Source organism: Bombyx mori, chromosome 15, assembly GCF_030269925.1.
Source record: "Bombyx mori chromosome 15, ASM3026992v2".
NCBI classification, from domain to species: domain Eukaryota; kingdom Metazoa; phylum Arthropoda; class Insecta; order Lepidoptera; family Bombycidae; genus Bombyx; species Bombyx mori.
Window position 1 is genome coordinate 386,079 of NC_085121.1, and position 16,032 is coordinate 402,110.

A 16,032-nucleotide genomic window follows, 5' to 3' on the forward strand; every position below is an offset into this window, starting at 1 on the left:
GCCCCACCCTTCAAACCGAAACGCATTACTGCTTCACGGCAGAAATAGGCTGGTGGTACCTACCCGTACGGACTCACAAGAGGTCCTACCACCAGTAATTACCTACGCAGGTTATAATTTTGCGGGTTTTGTTTTTTCTTATTACACGATGTTGTTCCTTCACCGTGGAAGTCATCGTGAACATTTGTGAAGTACCTACTTCATTAGAAAAATTGATACCGGCCTGCGGAATTCGAACACCGCTGCATCGCTAAATACAAATGCACCGGAGGTCTTATCCTTTAGGCCACGACCTTCTGTACGACGAGGTATAATATCCAAGCTTATCGTGAGAATGTCGTGGTGGTCGTAAGATTCAGGCATCTGTCAAATATGTTGTGGTCTGTGATGGCTACCGGCACACAGATCTTCTAAGGTTCTGCTTTGCATGATGTTTATGCCTTTTTAATACAAGCGTACTGCGATCGTCAACCGGAACTTACTGGTAGGGTGTATTGTAAGCTTGCATGAGTGGCTATCACCGTTCTGTCAATTCCTGCCACGTACCACTTATGCATTTCGCTTTGAAAAGTTAGATAGCCATTATACAATTAATTACCCCGTTATTACCCGTGTGGAGGTATTCACATTGTGATTGTTTGAGAAGTCGTCGTGGCCTAAAGGATAAGTCGTCGTGGCTTAAAGGATAAGACGCCCGGTGCATTCGTGTTGAGCGATGCACCGGTGTTCGAATCTCAGGCGGGTACCAATTTTTCTAATGAAATACGTACTCAACAAATATTCACGATTGACTTCCACGGTGAAGGAATAACATCGTGTAATAAGAAAAAACAATACCCGCAATATTATAACTTGCGTAGGTAATTACTGGTGGCAGGATCTCTTGTGAGTCCGCATGGGTAGGTACTGCCAGCCAATTTCTGCCGTGAAGTAGTAATGCATTTCGGTTTAAAGGGTGGGGCAGCCTTTGTAAATAAACTGAGACCTTAGAACTCATATCTCAAGGTGGGTGGCGGCATTTACGTTGTAGATGTCTATGGGCTCCAGTAACCACTTAGCACCAGGTGGGCTGTAAGCTCGTCCACCCATCTAAGCAATACAAAAAACAAAAAAAAATGATATGAGTCCAAGTAGCCACTTGACACCAGATCGGCCGTGAGCTCATTCACGAAACGAAGCTAAAGAAACGAGATGTTATAGAACCAAAGGTAAGCAATGACGACGTTTTCACGGCTATTTTATTGTCTCCGAAAGCAGATGATAAGTCAATCTAAGTCAGCGCTTACAGATAATCTGTCAAGCCCACATTAATCAGTCAGTCCTACTGCCTACAGATAATCTGAAAACATCTTTAAACAAAAATAGCAGGTGAGTCACTGTCAACAAACAACTCAAGTTAATAACAACATTTTACATTTGGATAGAAAGAAAATATAGAAGAAATGATACTCCCTAATTTTTACACCGACAAGATTAAGGTAGCGATTAAGGAAAAATAATAAAAAGTACAACTATGTAATTACTCATTTTAATATAGGTAAATACACCTGATTTTCACAGAAAGTTGTATTTTCCTTCGAATTTAACATTTTCGTACAAACTGGAATAAAATATTACAATTTGTAAACAAAATGTTTCAAAACAACATCATCAGTGTATTAATGTTGTGCATAGTTGTAGCAATGCAGTGACAATTAGCGGACAGCCAGTCCCTGTGTCCCATCTCAATGGAATAGAACAATATTATACAAAATATATATATTTTTACAAAAAATATATTTACCAATCAGTATTAAATAAAACAGCTTGAAAATTTGGACTGCAATCTCAAGTTGACTGCGGGCCTCAGCAGTCAGAATGTCCACTCTTACTAAGAAAAAAAAAACACTATGCCTCAGATGATGCCAAACAGGATAAGAAACAACATAAAATGAACCCTATCACCAGGTGACTCTCTGATCCAGACTTGTGCCTCAGTTCTGCAACTTTGATTACAATGTTACAATGAGAAGGTCATCCAATAGGAAATCAACAGGTCTATTGGATAGATATAATTTTATATATAAGTTATTAATAATAAAATAATGGAAATTTTACAGCAAATAAGCTGCATGTGTAGCTAACCAATTAGTTACCAGTAGACCGGATGATAGCACGCACATTAATTGAGCGAGGGTGAATGTCCATCGTCCCAGACAACATCAATGCTGGGCCACTTAGTCTGCAGACAGGTCAACATGGGGTCTGTGGTGGCAGCACGCATCGGGCACTCGAGCAAAGCTGCTCGACCAGTGCGGTACACAACTCTGCCACCTGGGTTACTACGCTCAAGACCATTGTAATGGTGAAGGGTGAATGTGTCAGGAGCACCACGTTCACATCCTGGGAAAAATTCATCCATGAAAGTACTTAACAAAATTATTCCCAAGTTTTCAGTGTCTAATTTCCGCCTCATTAATTCCACATATTCTGGTTCACTGACTAAGTCTGCAGCGCACAGAACATCCTGCAAAGCTACTGAAGGAATGAAATTGTTGCCTTCAGGATCAAATGATCTGAATATTCGTTCAGCAGATTCTCCTGCACTCTCTGGTGCTGCCAATCGACGCTCTAGAGAGAAAAGCACAGTCAGGTGAGTCTCGGAAGCCAGTACCCAAACAGGATGTTTAGGGCTCTTGTAAAACGACCCTACAGTGCAGTATTGCATATGCTCCATGATAGTCAGGAAACCAATGTCATTTTGTTTTTCTATGCCTCTAAGTCTTAAACCACTGACAACTTGATCATGATCCCACACATGTGCCACTGCTCGTCCAGTCAGCATCAAATTGATGAGACCTTGTGATCCATACCCATATGTGGAATGTATCAGGGGGTCTGAGAGTTCAGAGAGCTCTGCTTCTACTGTACTTATACCCTTACTGAGAATCACACTATATAACAGAAGTAGAACACCATATTTGTCCTTCAATATCCTAATGTTCCTTGTGTAAAATGCCTCCACTTCTGACAGATTTTGAAACGAATGTACCTGGATTCTTCGATGGAAATGTTCAATGGTATCACTAGAGTGTTCATCCACACTAACGCTGTTACTTCCACTTGTTTCCGCACCAGACTCATTCTTCCGGTAAACAGCTACATTGTATTTAGGTGCTAGACACTGGCTTAAAATCGTACACACAGCTCTCACAAGTAAAGAGTTGCACTTCTCCGATGTTAAGTCTTGAAAACTATGTCCTGGAGTCTCTGATAGGAGAATCTTAAGCAAAAATCCTTGTACTGGGGCGATCGCAGCGCAAGGTCCACCCTCCTGCTGAATGAGGGCGCTGGGTTCATCAGGACTGAATTGAAAACCTTGCGCCCAACGTCGGAAAACATCTTCTTTGACGTGGTCCCCCCACAGCAAGCGTCGCGTGCCTGCCAGCTCGCGCTCCAGCGCCACGCTACTCGCACTCATCGTTTCTTTGTTACACTTACTATAACTCAACTACAGCTGTGTGTCGGTTTCAATCCTTTCAACCCCGTAGACACATCGAGATTTATACTTCCTGAAACATTAAAATATATTCAATAATTACGTGTTAAAGTGAAAAAATTTAGTATGTAATAAGAAATCATTTCATGGATATCAATTCAGTGAAATTTAGTCACAAAAAGAACTATAACCACGTAATACTCACTGGCACTATGTAAGTATGTAGTGCATGACTACTAACTTTCGATGTTTACTTTTGATTGTTTGAAACGATGTCAGTAAAAAAATATTCAAATGGCATTATAAATCATACGTTGATTAGTAATAAACTTTTCATGAAGAGAAAAGAAAAGCTTACGACATGAAGGCTGCCATTTTTGTAAATTATGGCAAGTGGCAAATGCAACTGGCAACATTCGAGAAAGACATGATTAACTTACTTCCACCAATAAAAAATATTCTATTATTTAAATGGAAAGGCAGTTTTGGAGCAATCAGCGGAACGTCAAACATTTATAAACACAGGTATTAGGAAAGTGAACGAATACTTCTATTATAAAGCACAGGTACATGAGATTCAGAACAGACCAATTAGAAAGTAAAAAATTATGACATTTATGTACCGTATTCCATTTAAATTATTACTGCAATCACAGATTACTTTATATATGTTGAATGCACAATTAACTGCAATTTGTCTTTATGCTGATGATTTGGTTTTATTTAAATGTATGTCCTTATTCTTCTTCTCAGTCAGTATTTGAAACTTGAAGAGGTGAGTCTTGAAGACTGTTATCTAAATACTCGTTCACAATTCTTTTCTACGTGTTTTTATCTTCAGCAGTATTTAGTGTTTCAAGTACCATATCTGTCACTTTCGAAACGTAGATACTAGTTGAACGAGAGACAGGGAATGTTGTTTTGAGTTACAAAAATTCTGTGAAAAACTTTGTTTGAGAAAATCAAACAAGTAGCAAAGCTACAAATGAACTTATTTGAATGAAGCCCACTCAGTTTCTCGCCGGATCTTCTCAGTGGGCCGCGATCCGGTGGTAGATTCTGTGAAGCACTGCTCTTGCTAGGGCTAGTGTTAGCAAAGTCTCTCAGGCTGAGCCTTCCGGTCGTGGCTGATATAGCCTTTTAGTCCACCAGCGAATTGGTAGGGAAAAAAGATGAATTTTCGATAAAAAGATATATTGAAATTTCATTTATTAATTTTTTTGTTGTTGATAGATAGATTTGCTTAGATGAGTGGACGAGCTCACAGCCCACCTGGTGTTAAGTAGTTACTGGAGCCCATAGACATCTACAACGTAAATGCGCCACCCACCTTGAGATACCACCAGATTATTATTTTATATTCATAGATGGGTGAGCCCCATCTTGGTGTTGAGTCGTTAGCGGAGCTCATAGACATCTACAATGTAAATGCCGCCACCCATCTTGAGATATGAGTTCTAAGGTATCATCAGTATAGTTACAACGGCTGCCCCACCCTTCAAACCGAAACACATTACTGCTTCATTGCAGTAATAGGCAGGTTGGTAGTACCTACCCGTGTGGACTCACAAGAGATTCGGCCACCAGTAATAGACATCTAGTTATATGATTAGAGTCCATGGGCTGATAGAATAGAATAGAAAAAAATATATGATTAGAGTGCTTTACTAATCTTTGTTTAAATCTGCTTACAAATTCTAAATGAAACATTACATTCGTTACTATAATTTAATTTGCAACAAGAATATTTATTATGTAAGAAATAAGCTGTAAACTGGGATAAAGGGACGTGGAACAATATTCACCTGACTAAGAGCTCGGCTTTATGATAATTTGCTACCTATTCACACGCGTCGACTACCAGGCCATAAATGTTTTAAAAAAAACATATTTTGACATTTGACGTATAGATCACGTTTGACGTATAGACGTTTCGCACCTTTGACAGCATTTCACATAGATAAACTTCTTATTTTTTGACAGTTTAGTTTTATCATTTAGTAGGAGTGCATGTGTTGTGATGTTTATTTTTAAACTTTTATTTTCGTTATATTGGTAGTCGCATTTTAGGGTTTTGATATTAATTAATTTGTGTTAAGTTTTTAATCTTAAATTAAACATGCATTAATGTTTACTATTAGTTCTTTGTGGTTACTTTGTTGTTCTTTAATTTCAACATAATGACGGTGGGAGTTTGGAGTCGACACGGCGCTGCGAGCCTGGCAGGTTTGTGCAGTACACATTTCTACCAAAAAAATACAGACCTACATAATTTTATTTTAAACGCAAACACAAACGTATACTTAATTTAAATTGATTGATTTTTTGTCAAAGTGCTTCAGTGGAAGACATGTACTAAAGATTTGTAATTCAATAAAGGAGTGAAAACAATCGCAAGGTAGCAAGGTAAAATTAACATTCTCGCGAAACTATCGTTTACGTCGGGTTTTGTTGACCGTGAAGATTCATATTAAGAAATATGTTGCAGTGACTAGGTACTTACTTGTTTTCTAAATTTTTTGCTTTCAATGTAAAAAAAACTAACGAAAATATTTTTTTAATTAAAATAAAGTTTCAAACATTAACACTACTTTTAAAAAAACTAAGAAATATTGATAAACTTTGTATTAATTGAATCTACATTAAAATTGGCATATCATGTAAGTAAACTTTAATATAGAGTAGGTAACTTATGTAATAATGTTGTTTACAATTAATTTAAATTGCTTAAATTGAACAACCATAAATTTTGGAAGTGATTGTAAAATGTAATTTTATTTATCATATTATTCATAAACATGGAAGTCCTGATGGCCTAAATAGAAGTTGTTGTGGCCTAGAAGATAAGGAGACCTGGTGAATTTGTATTAACTGATGTGACTATGCCAGAGTTCTAATCCCGCAGGCAGGTACCAGATTTTCTAATGAAATACATCATGTAATGAAAATCAAACTTGCAATAATTACAATTTTCATAATTACTAGAAGTCAGATGTTATGTGAGCTTACCACCTGCCTGTTTCAGCTGTAAAACAGTAATGTATTTAGGTTTGACGGGTGGGGCAGCCGTTGTAATTGAAACTCGAAACTTATAACATATTGAACAACATAAGTATAGACTTGCAAGAATAAAAAACTTGTTCAGTGTTTTCTTAAAGGTGCCTCCGTTTGACACAAATTGTCAAATGACCTAGTTTCAAAAGAACAAAGGTAACTAAAGTCGTTGTGGCCTCACGGATAAGTGTCCGGTGCATTCGTGTTGAGCGATGCACTAGTGTTCGATTTTCAAGCGGGTACCAATTTTTTGTAATAAAATACGTATTCAACAAATGTTCACGATTGACTTCCACGATGAAGGAATAACATCGTGTAATAAAAATCAAAACCGCAAAATTATAATTTGCGTAATTACTGGTTGTAGGACCTCTTATGAGTCTGTGCGGGTGGGTACCACCACCCTGCTTATTTCTACCGTGAAGCAGTAATGCGTTTCGGTTTGAAGGGTGGGGCAGCCGTTGTAACTGTACTTGAGACCTTAGAACTTACATCTCAGGGTGGGTGGTGCATTTACGTTATGGATGTCTATGGGCTCCAGTAACCACTTAACACCAATTGGGCTGTGAACTCGTCCACCCATCTAAGCAATAAAAAAAAAGTACTGGTTATGTTTATGTGATTATCGTCGTATTGTGCTGTACTATATCTTGATTTTTATTGAACTGTTGAACTTAATGTTGACATAATGTTGAAAATTTAACTGAAATTGAAAATTATTTTCTTCTAGTGTTTGTTTTTGCATCTTATTGTGCAATGTAATCATTTTATTCTTCTTGCAGCTCTCTGCTGCAAGGTAGGTAGTTAGGTAGAACAGATATTTGTTTTAAGCCATTTTGGGCTAGGAAAAATACCTATTGAATCAGTTCACTAAAGAATCCACCCTTTTATCTAATAAATTTTAACTATTATAAGTACTGAGTTGCAAGCTGCTCCCACTAATGGGAGATTGCGGCCACTTCCTGAAGTATGTAGAAAAAACTATTTCATCATTTACAAAACATTTTTGTTTTAATAATTTCCTTGGCAAACCTCTAAAAGATCAAGTTGGTATATCGGTCGGGCTTCAAAGTCGTACGTAAGTGAAATCTGCGTACTTTCGACCTCTCACCGAAACATCAATGAATGAAAGCAGTTCACACAGAGCTCCTCACAGATGCATATAAAACTATATATTTTAATCACTCTTTCATAATTATCTAAAAAAGTAGACAGTAAAAGGCAACCGGCACCCATTCCTCCGAAACTACCGCACGGACTGTCGCTGTTAGTACTACTGAGCGCTTATAACCATACCTCCGTTACAGTTTTAATTTTATCCATTAACGGCAAGGGAACGCATAATTTCTTGGCGGTAGCGATAGGCAGGATGGTGGTATCCTGTTCCTCACATAAGCCCTACGAAAGGTAAATTGTGCAAAACTATGACTTATCAGAATAATTAATAGGTCGATTTTGAACCTAGGATCTCTTAAATGAACAAGTTGTGCTGAGTCGGCTGATTAGAGCAAGTTTAATTTGATTTGGTTACGGCAGAAGTGTTCTCATACAAATGAATGTATTCCTATAAACCTTTGACGAATCAATTGCTCTCATAACCCAGTTATAGTACTAAAACGTTTATGTAAGCTATATCCTGTTTCCCGATGTTTGTGAGGCTTCACTGAACTAGGTGTCTGATTTCGTCGCCCACACAACACGTGTCGCGATTAGTTTAATTATATCGCATTAAATATTGACATACACACAGGATACAGCCTGATCCTGGATTCATAGGTTGACGCCAAGCATTCCTTGTTTGGCTAACGAACATGGGATGTTTTTGGAAGCGCTTCACATTATCATAACTATTCTACGTTTACTAGTGTCGAGGAGCGTTAGTTTAGTTAATGAACAAACGGTGTGTTACCAAGAATCACAAAATAAAAAAAACACGGTATAAAGTATAAACCCTGGCATTGCTGACATCCATGAGCGACGGTGACCACTTACCATCAGGTGGGCCGTATGCTCATCTGCCTACATAGACAATAAAAAAAACCCTAGTTACGTCCTTACTGATTACTTGGTTCATAATATTAAGCTTTGCTATATGTATGTATGTAGAAGAAAAGCTTAGATATAAACGAAAAGCAGAACATATCAAAGACACACTGAAATTTATTTACAAGATTTTCTGAAATTAATAAGCTTACAAAAAATGTATTCGACGAGCCCTGCATAACTTTATCTATTGTGGAATAAGTAGTTACGTTTAAAATACATACAAATACGATGTAACGATTAAAATGTACTTTGAAACTGGTTTAATTGCTACTTAAAACATCCATTAACCTATCAGCAGTAATGTCAGTAGTGGCAGTAGTGTGTAGGTTAGGTAATTCTGTACCTAATGGGGCTTCGATAAATATCGCTGAATATATTAACCTTTTTTTTCTACCCTACATAATCTTTGGTAGCCTAAGGGACTATTCCAACTTCATGCGGACCGGTAGATGAGCTCACGGGCTCAACCTGAGAGAATTGCTAACACTAGCCTTAGAGCAGTGCTTCGCTGAATCTACTACTGGATCGGAATCACGACCTACTCAGAAGATCCGGCGAGAAACTCAGTGGCTTGTATTAATCATTGACATGCTTAATAAAGGGCGTAGAAGATATTGCGAGTTCTGTTCGAAAATGACTGCTAATTCAGAGTAAACATAACTGAAAATGCAAAATGACTTCCAATTATTGGACCGCGCGTCTCCAAGAATACTAGCTGTAATTAACAAAAATGTGGTCCGCGATTCGCGAATGTATCTAGCTTTGCATTATCTAATTACATAGTAATTGTGAATTTCGGTAGCGAATACCGTTATAAAAGAGAAACGGTAATTTATAGCGAAAGCATAAAAAGGCTATGATTTCAAGATTCTTTTACCAGTGCTTGTTCCATTAGGCACATTTTTCCGTTTAATTCATGATGGACTAACACGCGTCCATCCATAGTCGATGGCACAAGCGACATTAACAATGTTAGAAGAATCGGTTCACTAGTTGAGAAAGTCCTGTCTGTGGACGCCAGAGGACGTTTCTGTTGTCAACGGGCTGCGATAACAACTTACCATAAGGTCTGCTCATTTGCCTTTGACAGTAATAAAACAATATCTGAATTCAGAGGTTTTGTTATCTTAGATAAGCAAACGTCACCATCCTGCCTATTTTTATTGGGAACCAGTCATGCGTCGGTAAGGTGACGGATACCTTTTTTTATTGCTTAGATGGGTGGATGAGTTCACAGCCCACCTGGTGTTAATTTGTTACTGGAGCCCATAGACATCTACAACGTAAATGTGCCACCCACCGTGAGAAATAAGTTCTAAGGTCTCAGTATAGTTACAACGGCTGCCCCACCCTTCAAACCGAAACGCATTACTGCTTCACGGCACCTTTGACTTATACAAATTTCACCACCTTACTCCATGGGTCAACGGAACGGCTTTCGCGCTACGAAGAGTGGATGAAGAATTCTGCCGGTCTCCAATCCCACATTGAGTGGACACAGATCAAATGCTCAGACTGGCGCTTCTGCGCAACAGCTCTAGGTAATTCGTTCTTAACACTCTGAGGGATGAGACTCGAAAGAAGTGATGGAGTCCTTATGTAGGAAAAAAATACAATACTGCAAATTGAAACATATTTAGTGTTGATTGTTCGTTACAGTTGAAATGATCGAGTTATTTGAAACAACCTTGTGACCTGCACGCGCAGGTGACATCGTGGTCACAGATGCGTAACGCCACGCCCATGCCGCAAGTGCACACCCCTACTTGCTTTGAAATGAAAGGTGCGACGTCGCAACTAAGAGAAATATTTTTATTAGTCATTCCACTTTTTGAGCTTTAATTCGACTTCGGTAAAGACGGGCTTATCTTGACAGACTTTTTACAAGTTTTTTTAGACAGTTTACCTGCGCCCTCCCAGCTTTTCAAAACACGTCCTTACGGATCCATCAGATCTAATAACCTTTGCATTAGACGCCTTCAGCTCTAACACTAGGAGCACGCTTAGGGACCCCGGTAACCGTACTCGTCGAACTCGACAAAGAGGTCGACGTGCTACCTAACCCATGCATCAGCTCGCTGGGTTTCTCGCTGGATTTTCTCAGCGGGTCGCGATTCCGCTCCGGTAGTAGATTCAGTCACGAAGCAGTTACTCTTGAGTTGTTCGGTCTCCTTCGGAGGCGATCGGGCACCTTTTAGCAAATCCCACCCCTTCTGGTTGAGCCTTTGCTCGGCCATCTGTCCTGCTGAAACTGGAAAGGCCTCCGGGCTACCAGTAAATATTCAATCATAAAAAAAACCTGCGCCCTCACAGTTTTTCAAATATCATGTATCAGTTCATAACGGGCTCCTCACTGAATCATACATTTAGCGTGTCACAAAAGTGAGTAAAACACGTGAGTAAAACATTAGAAAGTCGTCGTGGCCTAACGGATAAGACGTCCGGTGCATTCGTGTTGAGCGATGCACCGATGTTCGAATCTCAGGCGGGTACCAATTTTTCTAATGAAATACGTACTCAACAAATGTTCACGATTGACTTCCACGGTGAAGGAATAACATCGTGTAATAAAAATGAAACCCGCAAAATTATAATTTGCGTAATTACTGGTGGTAGGACCTCTTGTGAGTCCGCGCGGATAGGTACCACCGCCCTGCCTATTTCTACCGTGAAGCAGTAATGCGTTTCGGTTTGAAGGGTGGGGCAGCCGTTGTAACTATACTGAGACCTTAGGACTTATATCTCAAGGTGGGTGGCGCATTTTACGTTGTGGATGTCTATGGGCTCCAGTAACCACTTAACACCAGGTGGGCTGTGAGCTCGTCTACCCATCTAAGCAATAAAAAAAAAAAAAAAACAAAAAAAGTTTAAATGTACATGGCTGGTATAACAGGCTTTTTAGATTTTCTGCATTAAAATTACTATTCCTTTTTACCCAAAAAAAACCTAGTGAATAACTGTTTTTAATAATTTACGATATTATTTATATTGAAGTCATTAAAAATAATTACGAGTTAGCTGTAACACGATTAGTCATGAACAAATCATTTTATATGGAACTAAATAAACCCGAACACAGCTACGTTTGGTTAGCTGTCTAACAACTACAATCACTTTATCAAATACGGTAGGAATAAGGTATAATATGTTGCAATAAGTGCAATGATATACAAACTTGGTCTGTAAACGACGATACAAAACACACCCGAAGTCCCTGCGTAAACCCAGAGGAATTGTCAGATAGAATAGGCTTTGTCCGTGATACACTCAAGGATATAAGTTAAATAAAACGTGAAGCAAAAACTTTGTATCCCTTTTTACGGAAATTGTGCGGACGGAGGAGTGACAAATTTTCCACACTTATAGAGAATATAGAGATGAAGTGCACAATGCTAATTTTTTTTTTAAATAGTGCATAAAAGATACATTAAATCAATAAAGAAAACATTACACACACTGCATACCATGTATTTTACGCACACACGCATGCATACTATTTATTGTCAAACTTTTGTTCTTGACGTCTGTGGTCAAATTGATTAAATATATTAAATAGATAGATTAAATATTTAGAATAAATATTGTTTGTCTTTATTAATATATTTTTATAGTGTAGCCTTGGTGAAATTTGAGATTATAGAAGTAAAAAGTAAAATCTTAATAGTGTACAAACTTACAATTCCAATTAATTATAGTCGAATTTGACTACTGCGATTACCACTAGTATAAGTTAAATAAAAACAGAAGCTGCCAAAGAAACTGCAGCAATGAACGCTCTCAGCTGAAGGCCTTAGTGAAACGTAAAAGTCGTTATCTATTAAGTTAAATTCTAATTGTCTTAGTAATAACGAATGGCCGACAATGGCGACAAGTAATATTATTATTTATTTTATATCTATATCTATACTAATATTATAAAGAGGAAAGATTTGTTTGTTTGTTTGTTTCGAATAGGCTCCGAAACTACTGGACCGATTTGAAAAATTCTTTTTCCATTAGAAGCCGACATTGTCCCTGATGAACATAGGCTACTTTTTTAATTTTTTTTTTTTGGTTTCATGTGTGTTTTAATGTTTCCGAAGCGAAGCGAGGGCGGGTCGCTAGTTTATACATAATTATGGACTTGTTCGTGGAGTGCGCCTTCATATTGCTGTTTCTAATGTTTGACTGGAGTCGTACCGATATTTTTGTAGTTTTTATTAAAATTGTATGGGCGTACACCCCGTGCAGTTCTTTATCGAGAGCTCACAGCGAGGCAGCCAATGTATTTATCAGCGTGATCGACGGCTTTCGACGTAAGCAAATAATGCTAAATCATAAAATAAAAATATAACCTAAAACATAGCAACAATAACCGAACCGAATAGATCTCATTAGCACAATACAAATTAGTTGTTATTGTTACGTGTATTCATAACATATTCCCATCAAGGTATTCGATCCTGTTATATATTATTACACGATACGGTTCTTGAATGGAACAATGAACTCTGATGAGTGACGTCACATGTTTCTTTCTAACGGTGAAATGTAAAGTACTTTAATGTACTCTTGAACTAAATGTTGTCCTTGCTATTACAAAACTTTTGGCCAAAGTATCTTCTTACACGTCACGAGTCGTAGATTTATTTGGAGCAACTGTGGCTTGTAATATTTCTGGGGCTGACGATGCCACATTTTTAGCCATTCATTAAATAACGATCACAATCTTTATAAAACACACTAAGGACAATTAAAGAACCTTTTTCCTTAACCGATAACTCGATGATTAGTAAATGATGTCTCATAGGTCGCCTTCTCTCCTATTAGTGCAATTTTATTTAAATAATTTATCTAAATTATTATATTTATAATATAAATTATTATATAATGTATCTACTTGAAATCAATCATATATACCTTGAACATAGTCTTCTACTTAATACCTGGGTTTTTCTGTTGAACTTTTTGTTAAACTAATGACACTTGTTGTATTATCGTGGCCAAACTCTCTAAGCCCATTATACTCAACACGAGGGAATTACTAATTTGCTAAGTCGCTGTGTATTAACTTCGAATGTAGACTATTTTACGGTTCACTGGATCAGAATTGCACAAAAAATCTTTGTATATAAGATAGTCCGCCTTCTGTCGCGCATTGATTTTTGACAAACATGTTCCTTGAAATAACATAACTGATAATTATTAATCGGTTAAAAAAGCGCCCGAGCGCATTGTCACTGATAAACAAACACAAACATTCATTTAAAATATTAGATCTTCAATGGAAACCATTGACCCAAACGAATACCGAAATATTTTCTTCAGTGCTTGGTGAAAATGGGCGAATATTTACGTGAATGTTTGTCAATAGAATCGCCCATTGTGTTTGGAAACAAGAGCGCTTATTGTCGTCACTTTAAAACTTTCCATCTTTGTATTTTGACGAAACATTTGACGTTTGGAAAGGAATGTCGTGAAATTGGTTTATGTTTTAGAAGATGTTGGCAAATGTAATGCGTGAACTGTTTGGTGGCAACAACTAAACATAGTGATTCGCCATTAGTTAACGTCAACCAAAGAAAGACTGATTAACTTCACTATACGTTGTAAATCTTTTTAGAAAAACTGGTTGTTCGCCCAATCGTCCCAATCCAAATGGACATTCAATATCTTACCGACAACTCTAAATGCTGTGAAGTTTAGACATTAGTGCAAATAAATGTGTATTCATAACAAATGGAACTCGATACCTGCCCGAGGATTGATCGACAATTTCATAACAGATACATGACCTCATTCGCTTTATATATATGTATATATCTATTAACTACTATGGATAAAACCTAATATAATTATAACCTATTTACTTAAATATGGGATATGATGGCTTCCAGTGAAATTGTATGACGCCTACGAAAAGTATTGTCTGGGTAGAGAACCGGCTGTCCGCCTCTCTAACCATAGAAAATAAAAAAACACATCAGCTGTGATCGTGAAAAAAACTAAATATGTGCCCAGGGCTGCTAAAGGACAATGCCCATTTTCTTAGGGCGTTTGGGCCCCTAAAAAAAGTTTTCGGGTCATGATGGTTTTAACTTAATTTGATAGACAAAGAAATATCGTTTCATATTCAGAAAACTATTTTTATATTCTCGCCCAGGTTTAAGAGAAATCTGTTTTTTTCTGCAGCTAAAATTAAGTTGTTAATCGTTTTCTTCGAAATCAATAATCGCTTTCATCATTATTTACAGTATTCAATAAGTTAATTGTGGTTAATGTTGCTAGAAATAAGCCCTTACGTACATTTTATTATTATTATACCCTCATAATAATAATAAAATTAAATGAAAATCCGGAAGCCGGCAACGATATTGTTGTTGTTGTTTTTAAATTCGCCAATAAGCAGGCAAAGAGCGTAGCCTATACAGCCTAGTCTGTCGTAGTTATATTATTATTTTTTCAATAAAAAGCCGGTGTATCTCTTTTTATTGCTTTTTGGGAGTTTTGACGTCAACTCGATGAATAGCACATTGAGTGAGCGGGAATTTCCGCGGACCTTTTATCTTGAAAAAAAAAAAACAGTCACTGCTATGTTAGTCACAGTTTTATTCCAATGCCTCAATAATCGTGAACAACGATTATTGACGTTTAATACACAAAACAACACTCAATTTATATATAAACTATTAAAAAAACATTAAAATAAAACTTCAAGTGACGCTTCACTCGGGTTGCTGCTAAAACTCTCTGATCATATATAATAAGAATAGACTTATGGCAGGCCATTGAGATTTTTACTAATGGAATCAATAATATCTAAAAATATTATTCATGATTTTAAGTAATAATTATTATTACAATATATAAATATTGAATTGAACAAAAATAAACTAAAAAGTCTGAATTATAACCATTAGTTAATTTTTTTTAATTTGTTGTTCAAGTCACAGACAACTCTTTCGTTTGGCAGCTTAAAGGTTTACTATAAGGCTTTATGGGCTAAGCCCTTTTCCTATTGGCGAATTTAAAAACTATGGCACTCAGTTTTGGGATGTTATCAAATAAGTAATTTATTTTTATGTAAAACAATGCCAGGTTGAAAGAAATGTTGATACATAAACTAAACAACGTGAAAAAATAAGGCATAGTTTTTCAAGTACAAATAGTTTAGACATAAAGTTGGCCCACTTTTGGGCATTGTCCTTTCGATATATTTCGAAAATTTGTCTCGTGAGCAATAAAATATAAATTCTGCGTTATCGAAAGTATGATCCTATTGAAAATATTAATAAATAAGAGGCACACTAAATTTTCACATTTTAAGCGCAAGGCACTGAGGTGAGCATTAGTCTCGTAAAAAGATTTTGTTTTGCAGCATAAGTAATATTTTATTTTGTTTCAACAGACGTTTAAATGTTCCATCATTCAATCAACATTATTCTACGATCATAATTACAAATAATGTTGTAAAT

General features: G+C 37.0%; 2 protein-coding genes across 2 annotated transcripts in view; one reads left to right on the top strand and one right to left on the bottom strand.

Annotated features, from left to right (window-relative positions):
* Nucleotides 1–1,512: 1,512 nt before the first annotated feature.
* On the bottom strand, nucleotides 1,513–4,271 carry LOC101740373 (ubiquitin carboxyl-terminal hydrolase MINDY-3 homolog). Its single transcript, XM_004928654.4, has 2 exons — nucleotides 3,684–4,271; nucleotides 1,513–3,551 (listed from the first exon to the last, which is right to left on the bottom strand). Exon 2 carries the CDS (start codon nucleotides 3,458–3,460, stop codon nucleotides 2,162–2,164), a length of 1,299 nt encoding a protein of 432 aa, XP_004928711.1. The 5' UTR covers nucleotides 3,461–3,551; nucleotides 3,684–4,271; the 3' UTR covers nucleotides 1,513–2,161.
* Nucleotides 4,272–5,464: 1,193 nt separating this feature from the next.
* Nucleotides 5,465–16,032, top strand: part of LOC101745387 (protein crumbs) — a 60,903-nt gene continuing 50,335 nt past the window's right edge. Inside the window, exon 1 of the mRNA XM_038015815.2 lies at nucleotides 5,465–5,704. Coding sequence (XP_037871743.1) covers nucleotides 5,659–5,704 — 46 coding nt within the window. The 5' untranslated portion in view covers nucleotides 5,465–5,658. The remainder of the gene's footprint in view (nucleotides 5,705–16,032) is intronic.